At 36.2% G+C, this 19,594-nt stretch overlaps 1 protein-coding gene across 3 annotated transcripts in view; it reads left to right on the top strand.

Moving 5' to 3' along the window:
* The window catches only part of CCDC91 (coiled-coil domain containing 91), a 408,524-nt gene that overhangs the window by 84,210 nt on the left and 304,720 nt on the right, over positions 1-19,594 (top strand). For all 3 annotated transcript variants that reach the window (XM_069585456.1, XM_069585459.1, XM_069585460.1), the window contains exons 2-3: positions 10,850-10,892; positions 14,233-14,311. In XM_069585456.1, coding sequence (XP_069441557.1) covers positions 10,863-10,892; positions 14,233-14,311 — 109 coding nt within the window. In that variant the 5' untranslated portion in view covers positions 10,850-10,862. The remainder of the gene's footprint in view (positions 1-10,849; positions 10,893-14,232; positions 14,312-19,594) is intronic.

Here is a 19,594-nt window from a genome sequence, read left to right as displayed (position 1 = left end):
ACATTTATTATTGCTGTGTCTTGATTTTTAAATTTCATACCCATTGTCTTTCCAATGTGGAAGATAAGACCTAAACTGTCTTTTACCTCTGGCTCATACCACATCCTTCATCATCTTTCTCTTACCTTCTCAATATGGTTATATTATAATTTTGGTACAGGTAGTTATTCACTGTTAACATTATTATGACCATGTACATACTACTCACAGCCGAAAAATGTAGTATGTTTGCTTTTCCTGTCTAACACATTGTTTTCTTGCTGTTTTCATTTAGCTAATTTTCTAATCAAGCCTACATTTTTCTCCAGTTGTTTAAAATTACACTTATTATGGTAAAACAGAGACAGTCTATTAATTTCATTTCCTCAAATACATCTCCCAGGAGCTTTCCTCTGTACTCCAATTTAGACTTGTTGCTGTCTCTTCTTGCTACTCACTTCATTTTTCTGGGACAATTCCTTTTGTTTTTAACTTTATTTGGATCTCCTTTTTCTTAATCCCATATCTCTCTCATGTCTTATTCCTTTGATTTACTCCACATAATTGTTGGAAAATAACTTTTTTTTGAGACTGTCAGGTGTGAATATGACTTATTTTCCCTCTACTTGGTTATTTGTTGGATTGGCTGATTAAGTAAGTTCTATGTTGTAAAAATTTCCCTCAAAATCCTAGCTTCATCCCTTCATTGTTTTTCACTTTTCAGTGATGCTCTTGTAAAGTCTAATACCATTACATACATTCTCTATCCATTGTACAAAACCTATTTTATCTCTTTATAAGCTTGTAGGATCTTCTCTTTTTTTGTAGGATGTAAGACACTGCACTCTTAGTGTGGCTTTTTACTTCTATTTTCTTAGATACCTAAGGAACCATTAAATGTGCAAATTATATCCTTTAGTTTTAAAAACTTTTATTATTTGGCTCATGATATAGCTTTTGTTTTCTCTATTCTTTCTAGAATTCCTAAAATTAAATATTGCATATTGTAGACTGGATCTTATAATTTTCTTACATTTTTACTCTGATTTCTCATTTCTTTTTCTTTTATACTCTGCTTCTTAAAGGAAATTTTCTTAGCTTTATTACCCAACCTGAAGTGTTTCATTTCTGTAATCATTTAGATTTTCAAGACCATAGTCTTGTTATATACCACCCAACTTCCCTCCCAAATTAAAGCTTCTTGTTATTTCATGAATGCGCTGTCTTCTGATCTCAACTCTCTGAAGGTATTTATTATAGTTTTTATTTTGTAGCAAATATTTCTCTCATATGTAGTCTCTGTTTCTTCTGTCTTTTTTCCTTTTTGCAGGGAGTTCATTTCTGTCTTTCATACTGTTGCTTTTGTTCTGTCTTTTAAGTTGTGTCTGACTCTATATAGCCTCATGGACTGCAGCATATCAGGCTTCCCATCCTTCACTGTCTCCTGGAGTTTGCTCAAATTGAGTCAGTGATGCTATCTAACCATCTCATCCTTTGCCACTGTCTTCCCCTTTTGCCTTCAGTTTTTACCAGCTTCAGGGTGTTTTTCAGTGAATCAGCTCTTTGCATCAGTTGGCTAAAGTATTGGAGCTTTAGCTTCCTTATAAATACTTCCAATGAATATTCAGGGTTGATTTTCTTTAGGATTGACTAATTTAATTTCTTTGCAGTCCAAGGTACCCTCAATAGTCATCTCCAGCATCACAATTCAAAATCATCAATTCTTCAGCACTCAGCCTTCTTTATGGTCCAACTCTCACATCCATACATGACTACTGGAAAAACCATAGCTTTGGTTATACGGACCATTGCTCACAAAATGATGTCTTTGCTTTTTAATATGCTTCCTGGGTTTGTCATAGCTTTCCTTCCAGGTAGCAGGCATCTTAATTTCATGGCTGCAGTCACCATCTGCAATGAGTTTTGGAGCTCCAGGAAATAAAATCTGTCATTGCTTCTGCTTTTTCCCCTTCTATTTGCCATGAGGTGATGTAACCAGATGCCATGATCTTAGTTTTTTGAATGTTGAGTTTTAAGCCAGCGTTTTCACTCTCCTCTTTTACCCTGATCTAGAGGATCTTTAGTTTTCTGCCATTAGAATGGTATTATCTGCATATCTGAGGTTGTTGATATTTTTCCTGTATTCTTGAATCCAGCTTGTGAGTCATCCATCCTGGCCTTTTGCATGATGTACCCTGTATATAAGTTAGGCAAGCAGGATGATGACACTATACACTTTGTCATACTCCTTTCCCAATTTTGAACCAGTCTGTTGTTCCATGTAAGGTTATAACTGTTGTTTCTTGATCCACATACAGATTTCTTAGGAGACAGGTAAGATGGTCTGATACTCTCATCTCCTTAAGAGTTTTCTATAGTTTGTTGTGATTTATGTAGACAATGTAAATTGTCATTGAGAATGGCTTTCACATTGTCAATGAAGCAGAAGTAGATGCTCTTCTGGAATTCCTTTGCTTTCTCTGTGATCCAGTGAATGCTGGCAATTTGATCTCTGGTTCCTCTGCTTTTTCTAAACCCAGCTTGTACATCCTGAAGTTCTCAGTTCATGTACTGCTGAAGCCTAGCTTGAAGGATTTTGAGTGTAATTTTAATGAGTGCAAAATGAGCACAATTCTGTGGACATTCTTTGGCATTTCCCTTCTTTGGGACTGGAATGAAAATTGACCTTTTCCAGTCTTATGGCTACTTCTGAGTTTTCCAAATTTGCTGGCATAATGAGCACAGCACTTTAACAACATTAACTTTTAGTGTTTTAAATAGCTCAGCTGGAATTCTGTCACCTCCACTAGCTTTGTTCCTAGTAATGCTTCCTAAGGCCCACTTGACTTCACACTCCAGAATGTCTGGCTCTAGGTAAGTTACTGCACCACTGTGGTTATCCTGGTCTTTAAGACCTTTTTTAATATAGTTCTTCTGTGTATTCTTGCCACCTCTTAATATCTTCTGCCTCTGTTAGGTCCTTGCTATTTCTGTCCTTTATTGTGCCTGTCCTTGCATGAAATGTTCACTTGATCTCTCCAATTTTCTTGAAGAGATCTCTAGTCTTTACCATTCTGTTGTTTTCCTATGCTTCATTGCATTGTTCACTGAAGAAGGCCTTCTTATCTCTCCTTGCTGTTCTCTGGAACTCTGCATTCAATTGGATATATCTTTCCTTTTCTCTCTTGCTTTTCACTTCTCTTCTTTCTTCAGGTGTTTGTAAAGCCTCCTCAGACTACCACTTTGACATCTTGCCTTTTTTTTTTCTTCCTTTCAGATGGTTTTGTTCACTGACTCCTGTATACTGTTATGAAACTGTCCATAGTTCTTCAGGCATTCCATCTACCAGATCTAATCTCTTGAATCTATTCATCACTTCACTGTGTAATCATAAGGGACTTGATTTAGGTCATACTTGAATGGCCTAGTGGTTTTCCCTATTTTCTTCAATTTAAGCCTGAAATTTTCAGTAAGGAGCTGATGATCTGAGCCACAGTCAGCTTCAGGTCTTGTTTTTGCTAACTGTATAGAGCTGCTCATCTTTGGCTGCAAACAATATAATCGATCTGATTTTGGTATTGACCATTTGGTGATGTCCATGTGTGAAGTTGTCTCTTGTGTTCTTGGGAAAGAGTGTTTGCTGTAACCAATGTCCAAATGTGTTCTCCTGACAAAACTCTGTAAGCCTTTGCCCTGCTTCATTTTGTGCTTTAAGGCCAAACTTGCCTGTTACTCTAGGTATCTCTTGTTTCCTCCTTTTGCATTCCAATCGCCTGTGATGAAACAAATGTCTCTTTTCGGTGTTAGTTTTAGACGATCTTGTAGGTCTTCATAGAACCGTTCAACATCAGCTTCTTTGGCATCAGTGGTTGGGGCATAGACTTGGGTTACTGTGATGTTGAATAGTTTGCCTTGGAAATGAACTGAGATCATTATGTCATTTTTTGAGATTTTACTCAGGTATTGCATTTCAGACTCATCTGTTGACTATGAGGGCTACTCCATTTTTTTTCTAAGGGATTCTTGCCCACAATAGTATATATAATAGTATTCTGAATTAACTTTGCCCATTCCCATCCATTTTAGTTCATTGATTCTTAAACTGTTAATGTTCACTCTTGCCATCTCCTGCTTGACCATGTCCACATTATCTTGATTCATGGACCTAACATTCGAGGTTCCTATGCAGTGTTGTTCTTTATAGCATCGAACTTTAGTTTCACACCAGACACATCCACAACTGAGCATCATTTCTGCTTTGGCCCTGTCACTTCATTCTTTCTGGAGCTATTAGTAATTGGCCTCTGCTCTTTTCATATTAGCTATTTTCTTTTTTTGTCATTGGAATATTCTTATTTTTTCCCCCATATTTTAAACTTTTTATTTTTATTAGGGTGTAGCTGATTAGCAATGTTGTGGTAGTTTCAAGTAAATAGTAAATGGACTAAGCCATACATATACATGTATCTGTTCTTCCCCACTCCCCTCTCCCTTCCAGGTTGGCACATAACATTGAGCAGAATTCTATGTGCTATACAATAGGTCCTTATTAATTATCTATTTTAAATATAGCAGTGTGTACGTGGCCTTCTCAAAGGCAACCAAATTATCCCTCCTCTACTCCCTGGCAACCATAATTTCATTTCTACATATCTGATGGTCCTTGCCTATCTGTTCAGATATGAATGAGACACTAATTATAAGGTAGCTTATGCTTATGTAATGATTAAAGTGTGTCAGACATTGTTCTAAGTGCTTCGTCTATTTTAACTTATTTAATCCTCACAAGGACTTTAGGAATTGGTTACCATTATTGTTATTCCTGTTTGACAGATAAGAAAACTGAGTCATAAAATGATAAATAAGTTGCCCAGTTTTACACAGTTTGGTAAGTGGCAGACCTAGAATCTGAATCCAGGCAGCCGAACTCCATATTCCCTTCTTTTAACTGTTATACTTATTTTGTCTCTTAATGCAATAAGGAGCAAATAGGAAATTCCATGTATGTGGGTTGCTGTTCAGTAGACCAGTCATGTCCGACTCTTTGTGACCCCGTGGACTGCAGTGCACCAGGCCTCCCTGTCCCTCACCATCTCCTGGAGTTTGCCCAAAGTTCATGTTCATTGCATTGGTGATACTGTCCAGCCATCTCATCCTCTTGATGCCTTCTCCTTCTGCCTTCAGTCTTTCCCAGCATCAGGGACTTTTCCAATGAGTCATCTGTTCGCATCAGATGACCAAAATACTGGAACTTCAGCTTCAGCATCAGTCCTTCCAGTGAATATTCATGGTTGATCTCTTTCAAGATTGACTGGTTTGATCTCCTTGCTGTCCAAGGGACTTTCAGGAGTCTTCTCCGGCACCACACTTTGAGGGCAGCAATTCTTTGGCATTTTGCCTTCTTTATGGTCCATCTTTCACAACCATGGGCTTCCCTGGTGGCTCAGATAGTGAGGAATCCACCTGCAGTGCGGGAGACCTGGGTTCTATCCTGGGTTAGAAAGAGCCCCTGGAGAAGGGAATAGCTACCCACTCCAGTATTCTTCCTGGAGAGTTCCATGGACAGAGGAGCCTGGCAGTCTACAGTACATAGGGTTGCAAAGAGTTGTACACAACTGATTGACTTTCACTTTTCACTTTCACAACCCTATGGGACCACTGTGAAGATGATAGCCTTGAGTATACAGACCTTTGTCGGCAGAGTAATGTCTCTGCTTTTCAACACACTGTCTAGGTTTGTCATCACTGTTCTGCCAAGAAGCAATCGTTTTCTGATTTCATGGATGGCTGCAGTCACTATTTGCAGTGATTTTGGAGCCCAAGAAGAGGAAATCTGTCACTACTTCCACCTTCTGTCCTTCTGTTTGCCATGAAGTTATGGAACCAGACACCATGATCTTAGTTGTTGTTGTTGTTGTTTTAAATATTTAGTCTTAAGCTGGCTCTTTTACTCTCCTCCTTCACCCTCATCAGGAGGCTCTTTAGTCCTCTTAGCATTCTGTCATTAGAGTGGTATCATCTGCATATCTGAGGCTGTTGATGTTTCTCCTGCTTATCTTGATTCCAGCTTGTAATTCATCCAGCCTGGCATTTCTTATGATGTGCTCAGCATGTAGGTTAAACAACAGGATGACAGCCAACAACCCTTTGAAACCCCTTTCTTGATCTTGAACCAATCAGGGTTCTAACTGTTGCTTCTTGACCCGTATATGGGTTCAGTTCAGTTCAGTTCAGTCGCTCAGTCATGTCCGACTCTTTGTGACCCCATGAATCGCAGCACGCCAGGCCTCCCTGTCCATCACCATCTTCCGGAGTTCACTCAGACTCACGTCCATTGAGTCCGTGATGCCATCCAGCCATCTCATCCTCAGTCGTCCCCTTCTCCTCCTGCCCCCAATCTCTCCCAGCATCAGAGTCTTTTCCAATGAGTCAACTCTTCGCATGAGGTGGCCAAAGTACTGGAGCTTCAGCTTTAGCATCATTCCTTCCAAAGAAATCCCAGGGTTGATCTCCTTCAGAATGGACTGGTTGGATCTCCTTGCAGTCCAAGGGCCTCTCAAGAGTCTTCTCCAACACCACAGTTCAAACGCATCAATTCTTCGGCGCTCAGCCTTCTTCACAGTCCAACTCTCACATCCATACATGACCACAGGAAAAACCATAGCCTTGACTAGACGGACCTTAGTCGGCAAAGTAATGTCTCTGCTTTTGAATATACTATCTAGGTTGGTCATAACTTTTCTTCCAAGGAGTGAGCGTCTTTTAATTTCATGGCTGCAGTCACTATCTGCAGTGATTTTGGAGCCCAAGAAATAAAGTCTGACACTGTTTCTACTGTTTCCCCTACCTGAGTGAGCTGTATGTTTGTGGAGTGTCTGGTGAGGTCCTTTGTCAGGGAGTGATTAGATTAGATCAGAGAAGAATCTTATAATCTACTGTATAGAAGTTGAAGACCTGCAACTGGCAGTTTGGTTGCTGAGTGGTGAAAGAAGATGGGGGAATGGGTCTTAAAATTTAATACAATTTTGATTTAATCACCTGTCTCTGATCTTCCAGTCTAGAGATTTGCTTTTACACTGTCCAAGGATTAAACCTTCAGTCTTCTTCTGTGATGAGGAATTATTAATTGCCCAGTTGTGCTGATTCTGGGAGGGGATCTTGGGATATATCTGTGATTCTTATGTTGAGTCTCATCTTTACTCGTCTTTCAGTGCTGCCCATTCCTGAGCCTTTTGTGGTTTCCCTGATATAAATGTGTTTGATTTTCATTTTCCCCACTGATAGTATAAGATTCATCTTCCTTGTATTTGCATTCCTTTTTTTTTTTTTTCTTTTTACCTACTCTTTGACCTTTGTTTATGTGGAAGCAAACAATCCAATCCTCGCTTGCTATCTTTTAGGAAAAGATTTTAGGAAAAGACTTGAGTATAATCCATGTTCTTAATGTGCCATTTTAAATTCTCTGCTAAGTCTCTTGAAATAAATTTCAGATGTCTCCTTTTACCTGAAGGATTTCATAATGCTCCAACTTCTGAAAATTTTTTCCCGCCTTGCATGTAAGACCCTTTCATATGTTGTGTTATTTATATTTGCATGCTCTTCTTACACACTGCCCTCTGCTCTACAGCAGACTGTAACTTCTTGAGGACTTTGAGTGAGCCCTTCTGTAGAGTTGCTCAGGAAAAAAGTTACGTTAAAAGTGCATGGATTTAGGAGCCTGTTGGGTTAGAGTCCATGGGGGTCACAGAGTCACACATGACTGAGCGACTAACACATTTTTCTTTCCTAAGTGTTGTGTATATGTTTTTCTGGATCACTCTAGTGGCTCAGATGGTAAAGGGTCTGTCTGCTATGCAGAAGACCCAGGTTCTATCCCTGGATTGGGAAGATCCCCTGGAGAAGGAAATGGCAGCCCACTCCAGTATTCTTGCCTGGAAAATCCCATGGCTCTCGGAGCCTGGTAGGCTACCGTCCATGGGGTTGCAAAGAGTCGGACACGACTGAGCGACTTCAGCAATATATTAAATCAGCAATATATTAAATACTGAGGGTAATTTAGGAGAGAATTAATATAGTCATGCAACAAGAGAGATTAAATTCTGAAATAAATAAGTCTGAGAATTGTCATTGTTCAGTCACTAAGTCATGTCCGAATTGTTAAACCTGGATTTTATGAAATCTTCCAACATAGATAACTAATCATAACAAAGTGTTTATCTCTCCACTTGCCATGACACCAAAGAATGAATTGCATGGATATGCCAATTTTTTGGCCAGGCTCATGATTCTATAACTTTTATGACAGAAATATTTTAATGTTTTAAAATAGGGTTGCTTAATTTTATATGTACTTCAGGCAGATAATGTTAAGTGCTGGAAGTCTTCTAAAAGGTTAATAAATGCACTGTAGATGAAGCAGTGTTCTAAATATATTGTACTAACTAAATATATAAAGAAGCCCACACTTGTAATATTTCCTTTAAAAACTAATTTTTAGTTTTTGTATTTTGTAAAGTTGATTTTGACAAATCAGTGCTGTTAATTTTGCTTCCTCCTGCTCTTTAAAATATTCAGAAGGAAACAAACTTTCAGAATTTGAACTAAATTGTTCAGAGAAAGGCTATTACTTTAAAATAATTTTTATTTCTCTAGTACTGTATTTTAAGAAACTCAGGACACGTTTGCCTTTTAAAAATATATTAATAGTTCTTTGAAAATAAAATACCGGATGACTTATCTGCATTTTAATATTTAATAGTTGCTGGGGTATGGAAAGCATCTGTGGTCACTAACATCTTCTTTTGTAGAGCTAAATCAGTACTTAGGAAGCTGATGGTATTTGGTTGATTACCGCAGGCAAACAAGCTGGAATGATTCTTAGGCATGGGTATTTGTTTTTGTTTTCAAATTTTCTGGTATCTTAACAAATAACTTACTGGGCTGTGTCATATGAAAACACATAGATGCATTACTCTAAAAATTCCATTCTTTTGAAACCAAATTATTTGGGTACAGTGTTTGCAGATACTAAAAATAGCTTTTAATTGTCTCCTGAGATTCGTGGGACACATGGAAAAGACAAACTTGGTGTTTATAATTTGACTTGGTTAATTCTCAGTATCCATATCACTCTTCTTTCATAATTTCTTCATGAAAAATGTAATCACATACAGATTTCTACTCGCTTGCATCAGAATTAATGTGAATTCCATTTCAAACTAACCACCATCAAAAGTTTCTGAAAGTCTGGTTCATATTTTTTAAGTGTATGTGGATGATTTGCTTCGTTTTGATTTTTGGAGAAGTACATCTTTTGAATTTTTTCAACAGATTGTTAAATTGTGGGTAATGGTGACAATACTGGTATTATATTCTGGTTAATTTAGTGTTGTCCATTTTTATAATGTATTGAATATTTCTATCTATAGATTTCTTATAGTGTCATTGCCTACTGAGTTTCTGTGAAAATAAATTTTCTTTATCTATTAAAATAAAACAATCCTGAGATTGCTTTTTACTGTTTACTTTTCTTTGACTATTTTTGAGTTTTATTTTTCAAGGCATTAGTGTTAATTAATGCCATGGACAGTGGAGCCTAGCCTGCTGTGGTTCCTGCTGGGGTTGCAAAGAGTTGAACATGACTGAGCACGCGCATACACAGTAGTAATTTTGGTGACAAGGTAAAGCATGACAGCTGCTTTATCAGTCAGAGCAAAATGCCTTAGAAAATACCTTTAGAATTATTGCTTAGTATATACAGTTTAATTTGCTTAGCTGTTTTTGTTCTTTTTTTAGAAGTTGGAGAAGATTTTTTGTAATGAAGTCCATCTTGTATTATTGAGACAAGAAAGCTGTAATTAATATGTGAATATGTCCACTTTTGAAAGATAGAAAAGGAAAACCAGTTATTGACCAGAGTGTGACTTCTGTCCACCAATTCACAATTTATTGTAAATTTAATTTTGTCTTGATATATATCACTTATTACTTGTTTTACCTTTCTGTTTTTTAGTTCTTTCATGGTTTGTTCGATGAAAGCATCTCCTTTTTATTTTTTTCTACTTTTTAAAGCCCAGGCACTCATAGTTTTACCCTTTTATTTTTATAGAATGCATTTAGGACAAAATAAAGCATGTATTATCCCACTGCTTGTCTCGCTTACATATTTTAAGGGTAAAGAAGACAGGTATTCTGAATATTTGCTTGTGTTTTTCTCTTCCCTAGTCTCCATGAATACATGACTTGATTTATCTTGATCAGCCTAGTAACTTGCTCCACATTTTTCCAAAAGTGCAAAGCAGTTTCAGCTAAAAATACACATATCAAAATGCTCCAGAAGTTGTGGCCACAGCTCAAAAATGCTGATCAATTTTGAAAATCTAAATCAACCTCGGCCATGAAACCAAGGGAAGAACCTTTGTGGTGTGGGACAGATTTCCAAAAATTCACCACAGTCCTGTTCTTAGCTGGAGTTTGTGCTGATGTTGCCAGACAACTGAGGAATAGATGCAAAAAGCAGGAAGCATTATTGAATTGAGCCCTAGTGCCAATTTGGGAAAAGCAAATTAAAATGTAAAAGAATATTTTTCCACTCCTGGCGTCTCAACACAAAATGGCAAAATACATGGTTGCTGAAAAAGTCACAGAAATTGTTAATATTGCCAGAATGGCTAATTTTGTCAAGAAAATCTCAGTCCTTTTGTGTTAAAAATGCATATGTATTTAGTTAAATCATTTTCTTAACCCAAATGAAATAGTTCTAATTTAGAGATCAAAAAAACAAGTCAAAATGTATATGCCCTTAAGTGAGAGCAGTGTTCTGACGTAAATGACCATTGTGTGGCCTGTTTCAATGGCTTTTGTTTTTCAGGTGCACTTAAAGAATGGATGATGATGATTTTGGTGGTTTTGAGGTATGTGCTATTATTTACCTTATTTTATTATGTAATTGTTTTAAATGTTTTATTAATCATTGATGTTCATGATCCTTTTTTGATCATTTTGAATGTAACTCTGGAATAAAAAAATGAAATACAGAAAAATTAAAATATATTCCCTCTGAAAGTTAAAATTGATTTATTATTATTGAACACTTGATCATACCCATAGGAATGTTTTAAATTGAGGTAATTAAGTGCTGCTGGTGGAAGCACTAAAGAAGAGATTTGAGAAATTGTCAGCAGATGGTTCTGTTGGGATACATGTCTATTAGGAAATACTTGTGAGATGAGGGATGAGTGTTGAAGATCTGGGACATATTTTCATGTTTATACCTGTAATGAGTTGATTTAATGTGTTAAGTACATCACCTTTTGGTGGCTTACAGAGCTAATTAGTGTGTTTGTATTGTTAGATTATTCTCTCAGGTTTTAGTTGGATGCTTTGTAAGGAAATTGTTAACTGAAGAAGCCCTGTCTTTTCCTTAATCCTTTTCAGTATGTGTTCATTTTATTGAAATATTTTGTAACCCAGTTATTTTTATGGAGCCAGTATAGTCTTGCAGGAAAATCTCTGGATTAGGAGTCAGGATGCCTGAGCTCAAGTCCTGGAACTACCATCAAGTGAGCTCTGTGATTTTTTTTTTTTCTTTAAGAAAGACTTTTATCTAGTTTGGAACTTGGTGAAAAGGAGATTGTTAAAGATAGTGACTGTAACTGATGACAGTACAATAGGAGAAATGAGACATTAGTATATATTCAGTGTTCTGAATGTCATGAAAGAATGGTATGAGTTTATTTTAGGTTAAGATCAGTTTCGCTCCTGTTGCTCTTTAATATCTGTTAATATGGAAATAATCAGAATATGAACTTACCTATTTTCTGCATTTCATCTAAAACTTTTTGTTTAGCACATTGATATGCTTTCTGCATTTGCTTTAGTATTTTGGGTTGTTGGGTGACTGAATCTTATGTTTCTTGATTTATTTTATCAGAGAACTCAGAGTAGATAGTATTCTCTAGAGTAACAGTTATACTTCAGTGTATAGTCAATGGATCTATTCCTTTGAATATTACACAGGTACAATACTAACCAATCATTCCAATTTAATTATGGTTGCTAGGATTCTTTCTTCTACATTCTGCTGTAAAAATATGAAAGGTTTCTATACAGAAACCTTTCTGGGAGGAGACATCTGAAGATCAGTTAAATACATTATGATTCTTTACTCCTAGATACTTTAGTGTGTGTTAATATTTCCTAAGAATAAGGACATTCTTTTGCTTAACAACAGTACAATTATCAGTGTCAGTGAATTAAGCATTGATGGAATATTCTGAAATGATTTTTAATACAGTTAAAAAATAATTGTATTGTAATTTTAGAAGTAAAATACTAAAATACTTCTAGTGCAGAAAAATTTGAAAAACGACTAATAGCCAAATGAATAAAAATTGCCGCTAGAAAACCTTGTTTTTAATTTGTTTTTTGTCTTTCTTACCTTTTTTCTAGATAAATATATAATTTTTCCTAGACAACTACTATCTGTATTTTTATGTGAACATATTTTAGATGTTATTAAGATTTTTGTTCCTAAAACATTTTTAATGGTTCTAGAGAATTCCAGTATATGAGTAAAAGATGATTTATTTAATCAGGTGTCTGGTAAATGTTTAGATTGTATCCAATGATTGCCTATTATAAGTAACCATTTGGTATACATCCTTTTGGGTAAAGTTTTACAATTATATGTTTAGGATGAATTCTTAGAAATGGAATGTCTAGGTCAAGGAATATGCAGTATTTTTATTTTATTTTATTTTTTTGACCTTCCCTCATGACTTGTGGGGCTTCCTAGGTGGTAGTATTGGTAAAAGTACTGGTCTTCTGCCAGTGCAGAAGACTAAGAGAAGTGGGTTCAATCCCTGGGTTTGGAGGATTCCCTGGAAAAGGGCATGGCAACTCACTCTAGTATTATTGCCTGGAGAATCCCATGGACAGAGGAGCCTAGCAGGCTACAGTCCATTGGATCATAGAGTCAGACATGACTGAAGTGACTTAGCACATTTTTCATAGTTTGTGGAGAGTAGCTTCTGTATTCAACATCACTCAACTGCTGTGGCAGATTCCCTCAATTGACTTGTCAATTGCCCAATTGACTGTCTTTGTGGCTGACAACTCAATGCAGAATCCAAGTTGAAATTCTGGTCCTTTTTTTCCAATAGCAATTTTCCTGTGACCTGAACAGTTAAGAGAGAAAACTTTTCACTTTTACCCACAAACTCAGCATTCAGTAATTGGCTGTCTCATAGTTTAAAACTGTTTAAAATGAGGGTTTAATTTAAATGTCAGGTTTAGGAGTCTTCTAAATGTTGAATGCTGGTAAGTCCAGCTGGTATATTATTAAAGTGAAAGTGAAAGATGCTCAGTCGTGTCCAACTCTTTGTGACCCCATGGATACAGGGCATTCTCCAGGCCAGAATACTGGAGTGGGTAGCCTTTCCCTTCTCCAGGGGATCTTCGCAACCCAGAGATCCAATCCAGGGCTCCTGCATTGCAGGTGAATTCTTTACCAGCTGAGCCACAAGGGAAGCCTGGTATATTATTAAAGCATATGGGTAAATCTTGTTTCTTTAATCTCTTTTTGATCTTGTGATAGTTAAATAAAAAGATTTAATGTCTATATTTTTGAAGAAAAATAATGTATTTTTCCTGTATACATAGGTAAATATTGCAGGTTCAGAAATGAAACTGTGAGGATATGTAAAATAAAATTTCATTGACAGGAAATATATCTGAGTAAGGAAGGAAAGTTTAACTCAAGGACAGAGCACAAGCACTGGAGGCAGTGACTAGTGGTTGGAGGTGGTAGCACTGAAGACTGAAAAACAATTTAGTATTCAAAGGAAATTTGAAAATGTGTAGCGTATTACAGCAGAGAAGGCAATGGTGACCCACTCCAGTACTCTTGCCTGGAAAATCCCATGGATGAAGGAGCCTGGTAGGCTGCAGTCCATGGGGTCGCTAAGAGTTGGACACGACTGAGCGACTTCACTTTCACTTTTCACTTTCCTGCATTGGAGAAGGAAATGGCAACCCACTCCAGTGTTCTTGCCTGGAGAATCCCAGGGATGGGGAAGCCTGGTGGGCTGCCATCTGTGGGGTCGCACAGAGTTGGACACGACTGAAGCGACTCAGCAGCGGCTACAGCAGCGTATTACAGAGAATTATGCTTGTAGAATTGGGAGGCTTCATTGCTTAAATAACATTTCTACTTTTCAGATTTTCTAAAATAATTTTGCCTTCGTTTTATAGGCTGCAGAGATTTTTGATGGAGGAAATGGGGAAACCCAAACTACATCTCCTGCCATTCCTTGGGCTGCTTTTCCTGCAGGTAGTATAGAGTAACTTAGAATGTTTTTCTTATTCAATTCTTTTGTCTTTCTTTTGAAAGCACCTTTCTACCTTTGCACTTTGCCTTCTTTGATCTGATAAATGGAATGACCCAAATTTAACCTAGTTTTTTGCATAACTAATTATGAATTGCATAACAAATTCTGAAATGATGATTCCAAAAATGATACCATCAGCATTAAAATGGAATTAAAGTACAATTTGCATTTCCAAATTTGTTTTAGTTTTAGAAAGGTGAGATGCCAAGTAATTTTTTAGTGTCCAGTTCATTAATTAAAGACTTCTTAATATTCTAAAGATTATTTGTCATCCCCCACAGTATTTAAATTTAGAAGTATTTCTATAGGAAAATCATTCAAAAATATTAAGAATTAAGTTATCTAAGAAATGAAATACAAAAATAAATTCCATTATTGAGAAGTATTTTGTGGAAGACCTAATGTTCAGTATTAATATAATTCATATCTAAATATTATTTTGTGTTTTCTTTTTTTCTGCCAAATTATTGTAAAGTCAGGAGTCAAAGATGAAAATATTCTTTAACAGGTCTGTCTCAGATTATTAGAATTATTCATTTTACAAATATTTTTGAGTACCTTTTATGCATGAGACACTATGCAGACATGTCCTTTACTTCAAGGAAAGACAAGGCAAGCATATGTATATATGTAATATGAAGCAGATTTGTGATTTGGGAAGAATGATGATCATCCATTTTTTTGACATCTATTCCTTTAGTAAATGTTACTTCATGCCTCAAATGAGTCAAGTATTGTCCTTGAAACTGGTTATATATCATCTGTCTGGGCTTTGAAGGATGAATTTAATCTCAATAGGCAGAGATAAGAATGAAGAAAGATTTTGAAGGGAGAAAAATGCATGGAATAAAGGTGTAAATATGGAAAAGAGGATGGCACTGTTAGGATGCTCATTTTTGTTTGAGGGGTATAAGTGTTGTTTCCTTTGCCTCAAATTGCTCATCTTTTTCCTACTGCTGCTCTCCCCCACACCCTTGCCATATAGACTCATGTTTGTTTTATGTACTGTTTCTTACTTTATTATTTCTTTTTCTGGGAAGTTTTCCCAGAGAACCTTCTCCCATCTACATGTACCTGTTTTCTGACTTTCATGTTAGACTGTAAGTTATGTAAGGCTGCATCTATTTGTTCTGTTGTTATGTTTTAACTGCTGAACATAGTACCTGGATTGTACTTGGTCCTTTAATAAAAGAAGAAAAGGAGTGAATGGATGAATAAGTAACTGAATAAATGACTAGACTAGGGTGACAGCAGGAGGTGGGTAGGAAGACTAGATAATATATTTACATAATGGGTGAGGATTTTCAGCACGCCATTATGTATTTGTTTTTTGTGAAATAGGTAGGGCAGCTGCATTCTTCCCATTGTTCAGATAATGAAATGATAGCTTATGAAAGTTTTGGAGTCTGATACAGATAAATATGTTTAGGAATGAAATCTAGACTTTCAGGTTCTTGTTTCAGTTTATTGTCAGGAACTCTGTCTTTTGAGAAAAGCATCAGCAGGACTGTCTGTCTGACTGATTGCGTGTTTGGGTGAAGGAGGAGTCAGAGTTGATTTTTAAGGTTACAAGACTTGGTTCTAAAAAGGATAGTATTACCATGAAAGAAATAAAGAATTTAAAAGAGTTGGTTTGGGACAGTATGAGGCCTTAATTAATTTGTCTTAGACATGTTTATTTAAAGTACCTAGAGTTCAGGAGAAAGGTGGACTGGAGGTCTTGGTTTGGTGGTTTTCCCATTGATATGACAGTTGAAGTTGTAGGAGATCACAGTGGGAAGCCGCATATAGAACGAATAGAGTTAAGTAGAGAAATTTAGATGCCCATAGTTAGGGAACAGGAAGAAAAAAAGAGACTTGAGAAATAAGGAGAGTATGGAATAGTGCAACACAGACATCAGACATAGAACATTTCAAATGGTTTTGTAAATAAAGACTAAGTTGGCCTAGTGTGCCTAGTGATTAGTCTGCTATAGGGCTGGCAGTCAGTTAGAGGATGATTTCCTTATAGCAACTGGGATAATTTGCCTCTGAGACTATCTGTTTTAGCCTTCAAAACTGTCAGTCAAAGGAGGTACCTAGGGACATGCATTTTTCTGTAATATTAGCATCATTTACTTAGTGGGATCTTTTAAAATACTAGATTATATGCAGTGCTGATAATAAAATTTAAAAATTATAGAGTAAATGAAATGCACATGTTGCTTCTTCACACAGATTATTATTTCTAGGCCCATCTCTCCTTATGGTGAGGCATCTAATTAATGATACGTGTCTATGCACTTCCTTAATCATAGGAGTTGGAGAATGTAGGATGTGAATGAATATGAAATTATGAATCTCCTTTTTAATTCCTGCCTTTACTCTTAGTAAAACTGGGATAAATATTGCCTCATTTCAGTAAAAGCTATTCAGTGAGAATTGGTATAGAATTTAAAGACTCAAGAGAGTTTTCTATAACAGGTTAACCTGGGGTATCCTCTAATGCACATTAATGAAGTCTCCTTTATATACATTTGGGAAGGTCCCCTGGAGGAGGAAATGGCAACCCACTCCAGTATTTTTGCCTAGAGAATCCCATGGACAGAGGAGCCTGGTGGGCTACAGTCCATGGGGTCGCAAAAAGTCAGACATGACTGAGCGACTACTGCTGTACTGCTATTCAGTGAGAAGAACTGCCTCAAGCATTCTCCTCTCTCCTTCATAGCCTTACCCTCTAGCTTGTCTCCCTGACTGTTGTTTGAAGCCTATGAATCAAACTGTGATCTACATTATGTTTCTAGATGATGTCTGCTACTGTTTGCCGTTGCTTCTGGTTGTCATACCTAGGGCAGGTATGACATCCCCTGTCTGCTTACTTGAGTCTTATTTTTCTTGTTAAAAAAATACAGTTCTCACTGAATTTGTTCAATTTCTCATAATTGCTTCTTGGTCTGAGCTACTGTATCTTTTTTTTTTTTTGGTCTCATTTCCTTGGCCCTTGGCATATACCAATTTGTGCCTTTTAAAATTTATAAATAATAAAAATGTAATAAATAATAAATATGGACTATTTCTCATTATATGCATTTAACCACAATTTTAAAAAAGAACTGACTCATTTGAAGAGACTCTGATGCTAGGAACGATTGAAGGCAGGAGGAGAAGGGGATGACAGAGGATGAGATGGTTTGGATGGCATCACCAACTCAATGGACATGAGTTCGAGTAAACTCCGGGAGTTGGTGATGGACAGGGAGGCCTGGCATGTTGTAGTCCATGGGGTCGCAAAGAGTCAGATACAACTGAGTGGCTGAACTGAACTGAATTAATGATTTATTGGAATATATTTGATCTACAGTGTTGTGCTAGTTTCTGCTGTACAGCAAAGCACATCAATTATACATATACATATTGAAATATCCACTCTTTCTAGATTCTGTTCCCATATAAGTCATTACAGAGTAATGAATAGAGTTTCCTGTGGTATACAGTAGGTTCTTATTACTTATCTATTTTATATATAGTAGTGCATATATGTCAATCCCAATTTCCCAATTTGTCCCTTTCCCCACCATATTAATCAGTTTTGTGTCCAATTCAGTATTTTTAATTATATTCATATTGTTGTGCAACTAATCTCTAGAACTTTTTCATTTGTAAAACTGAAACTCTTTAGCCATTAAACAATAACTACCCAGTTTCCCCTCCCTGCAGCCTCTGTCAACTCCCATTCTACTTTCTATCTTTATGGATTTGACTACTCTGGATATCTCATATAAATAGAATCATTAGTATTTTCCTTTTTGTGACCAGTTTATTTTACTTTAGCATGATACATTCTCAAGTTTCATCCATGCAGTAGCATGCATCAGAATTTCCTGCCTTTCTAAGCCTAAATAATATTCCAGTGTGTGTACAGACTACATTTTGTTTATGTGTTCATTTGTCCATCGATACTTAATTGCTTCCTTTGGCTATTGTAAATAATGCTGCCTTCGACATTGGTGTACTAATACTTTTAAAAATATTAGTTTTTCAGTATGACATTCGTCTCTGCATGTCTACTTTAGTCTAAGCCTTGGAGGGCAGGGACTATGTTTTAAGGTTTTTTTGAATCCTAAGTACCTAGTATAGCATTGTGCCTTGCTAATGAACAGTGCTTGGTAATTGTTTCTTGATAATGAGTAGAGCAGATTTACTTTCAAGTAACTCTTTTTGATTATTTTAATTCTTTGAGACTATTTAAATAGCCTGTTAATCACAAGTTAAAGGAAGGCAAACTTAAGTTTTCCTTAAAAATTACAGTAATCTAGAAAAAAACACCTAAAAATCTTAGATAATTATTCAAGGATGGCTAACAAGCTGTTTTGTCTGGAGCTCAGCTAACTTTCCTGGTCATTTCACATTTAGACAGATAACCTGGGGATAATGATTAACAAGAGTAGTCACAGATTCTCAGAAAGTGAACAGCTATTTAGCTATTCTTTTATTTTCATTTTCTCCCCTGGTCCTACAGTGTGTTGGCAGGTAACAGTAGAGGACAGCAGCAGTTAGGCTGAATTTTAGTTCAAGATGTAGGAGTGTAGAAGCAATAGTAATAGTATCCAGTTCTTTTACCTCCTTTTAAAAATATTATTTTTCTAACGTTTTCCCAAAGAAAAGTCATTCCAGATTTTGCATATCATAAGATATCAGTAATTTTTTGAATTGGCTTCTTTTATGAACTGTACTTTTTTAGAAAAACAATTTTTTGGCTGAGAAATCTATTTTTTCAGAATCATTTTTGAGCAATTAACTGTCTTTTGTAAATTTTTAGAAGACTGGTAATATTCTGCTTTTTAGAAAAGTAACTTTTTGAAATGAATGTCTATCTTCGAAATTAATATCTAGCTTTTGATATACATATGTTTGTGTTCCTTTATACAAATGCAAATGTATACACACACACACACACATACACACGTGTAGACATATATTCCACTTTTACCTTGATTGCAAATTACCTTTCCTACTGTACTCTTTTGAAGGAAGGATTTTATCTTTTCTTGACCTTGCAAACTCTAAGAACATTAGACTGTTAGTCTTAGTTTGGCTTTTGTATATTTTTTATTATGCTTTCTGAATTCAGCAGACTCAAAGTTACAGAATCCATGATGTTTATTTAAGTTAATTATTTAACTTGTTTGTTCATTCGTTCGCTAATGCACTCATTTATCACGTGTGAAAATATACTATATATCTGA

Source organism: Ovis canadensis, chromosome 3 (assembly GCF_042477335.2).
Source record: "Ovis canadensis isolate MfBH-ARS-UI-01 breed Bighorn chromosome 3, ARS-UI_OviCan_v2, whole genome shotgun sequence".
Taxonomy (NCBI): Eukaryota; Metazoa; Chordata; class Mammalia; order Artiodactyla; family Bovidae; genus Ovis; species Ovis canadensis.
The sequence above is the reverse complement of the archived record's forward strand: the minus strand, read 5'-3'. Positions and strand labels throughout refer to the sequence as shown.